Source organism: Plasmodium gallinaceum (genome assembly GCF_900005855.1).
Source record: "Plasmodium gallinaceum strain 8A genome assembly, contig: PGAL8A_v1_63, whole genome shotgun sequence".
In the NCBI taxonomy this organism is placed as follows: Eukaryota; Apicomplexa; class Aconoidasida; order Haemosporida; family Plasmodiidae; genus Plasmodium; species Plasmodium gallinaceum.
Genome location: NW_021628222.1, coordinates 303955 through 306486, shown reverse-complemented (window position 1 = coordinate 306486; position 2532 = coordinate 303955). Strand labels below are relative to the sequence as shown.

General features: G+C 16.4%; 1 protein-coding gene across 1 annotated transcript in view; it reads right to left on the bottom strand.

Moving 5' to 3' along the window:
• Window positions 1-137: 137 nt before the first annotated feature.
• The window catches only part of PGAL8A_00118000 (conserved Plasmodium protein, unknown function), a gene marked incomplete at both ends in the record, with an annotated part of 3371 nt that continues 976 nt past the window's right edge, over window positions 138-2532 (bottom strand). Inside the window, one exon of the mRNA XM_028674644.1 lies at window positions 138-2525. Within this exon, the coding sequence (XP_028526296.1) occupies window positions 138-2525 (2388 nt within the window). The remainder of the gene's footprint in view (window positions 2526-2532) is intronic.

Sequence of the window (2532 nt, the reverse complement as noted above, 5' to 3'; positions counted from 1 at the left end):
ATAAAAAAAAAAAAAAAAAAAAAAAAAAAAAAAAAATAATTAAAATAGGAAATAAACAAGAAAATATATATATATATATATATATATTTAATTTTTGATTTTTAATATTATTTATTTTTTTTTTTTTTTTAACAACTTTAGAATGTATATAAAAAATAATAAGATGATTCATATAAAAAGTCTTCAAAACTATATTTATTTGATAAATATGACGATTTATTATTACTTTCAAACTTATTTAAAATTTGATTTAAAACATTATTAACAGCAATATTAGTCTGTAAATGATTTTTTTCCAAATTTTTTTTTAATAATGTTTTGTTTAATAAAGTTCTTTTTTTAATATATGCATTAAAATATTGTTTCTTATCATTTGTATTATGAATTTCATTTTTATTTAAATCTTCATCATTCAAATAATCCTCGAAATAACTATCATCTTGATCACTATTTTCTTCATTTAAATAAAAGTTATTAATTTCTTGTACATTTTTTAAATAATTTTTTTTTTTTTTTAAATTATTCTTATTGTGTTCATAATTTTTTATAGTCATAATATCAAAAAAATATTTTTTTTCTGGTAGGAAACTTCGATTTTTGTAAACTGAACTATTTTTACATAAAATATTTAAAATAGATAATATTAATGGTAAATGATAATCTGCATAATCAATAATGAAATTAAGTAAGTATTTCAAGTAATTTGATAAAGAAGAATTAATAATTAATATATTGATACTTTTAAATATTCTATAAAGTGATCCTTGTATAAGTGTATAAATGTGGAAGAAAAAAAAATTAAATAACTCGTTCATCTCTTTTTGCTCATAAGATAAAAAAGAATTATAAACATTCTGATAATATAAATACTTTTTAAAAAATATATATAAAAAATTTGGAGTAAAGGATAAAAAAAATTTTATGTGAATATTTATAGGCATTAAATAAATAAGATAATAAGATATATATATATGCATATATGTGCATTTATTGTGTGTCAATAATTTACTTGATATATAAATTAAATAAGAGTCAATATTTATAATTTCACTATTATTTTTTTTTCTCAATATACAGCAAAAATCATTTATAATATCGCAAGCTTTTCTTTTTAATAATAGAATAGAATAAATGTTTTTTAATTTTAATTCGTGTTCATAAATTATTACATGAATTAGCATTTTCAGAATCTGCAAACAATAAAAATCAATATCAATATTTCTATTTTTAATTATACCATTTAATAATATTAATAGCATTAGTGATGCATATATATTATTGAAACGTAAATTGTGGTCTAATTCATTAAAAATAAAGAATAAAATATTTGTTAAAATTTTATTAATTTCTTTCGATGTACTAAATATATGTAAAATATTATTATAATCAAAAAAATTGATTCTATAATTAATTATATCTTTTATTATTTCTAGAATATATTTTGATAATATAGTGTATTCTTTATTAATTGGATAAAATTTTGGTAATAAAAAAATATTATTATATTTAAAATAATGATGATTTAATATATCATCTTTCTTTTTTTTTTTTTTATGTTCATTTTTTTTTTCTATTGTATACAATATTTCATAACATTGATAATTAAAATATAATTCTTTCCTTCCCATATCTTTATCTTTTTTTTTTTTCTTATAATTATTTTGTATAAATAACCAAAATATGGTTAAATTAGGTTCAGCAGGTAAACTATTTTGCATATCACTTAATATAAAATTTAGAATATTTTTTTTTTTATTTTCATTGCTGTTTATGTAAGAATTATAAAGTAAATTATTTTCTTTGTTTATCTTCATATCCAAAGTTTTTTTTTTTTTAATTGTTAAAAGCTTTGAATTCTTTTTTTTTTTATTTTCTTCCTTTTTTTTTTCATCCATTTTATTATTTTCAAGTATTCTATTTTCATTTAATTCAGTCTCATCATTGCTTAATTTATTTTTATTAATTATTTCTTCACTAAATAAATTATCATTTATCTTTCTAGATTTTTCATTTAACATATAACTTGTGTAATTATTTTCAACACATTTATTAATATCGCAATTTTCTTTTATTTCTTTTTCTTCAAAAGATTTCATTTCATCATTAACACTATCTCTATTCACGTTTTCTTCTTTTATTCCTTCACACACATTTATATAATCGTCACTATTAAAATAATTACTTGTTAAATTTTCTTCGTTTTTACTATCCTTACTTTCTTTGCATTTTAATTCTTTGCTTTCTAATTCATTTTTGATATCATAATTATTTATATAATCATTGCATTTTATATCTTTATAATCATCAGATTCTTTTTCATTATAAAAATTCCCATTTTCTTTATACTTTTCTTTTTTTTCTTCATTATGTATTTCTTTTGTTTCTATATCATCTTTTTTTTTATTAGCATCATTATTTTCTCTTTTTATCACTTTATCTTTTTCATTACTATCGCTTATTTCTTTTATTTTATTTTCATCTTTTTCTTTTTGATTTTCTGAATTATCATTTTTTAGTTTTTCTTTCTTTATT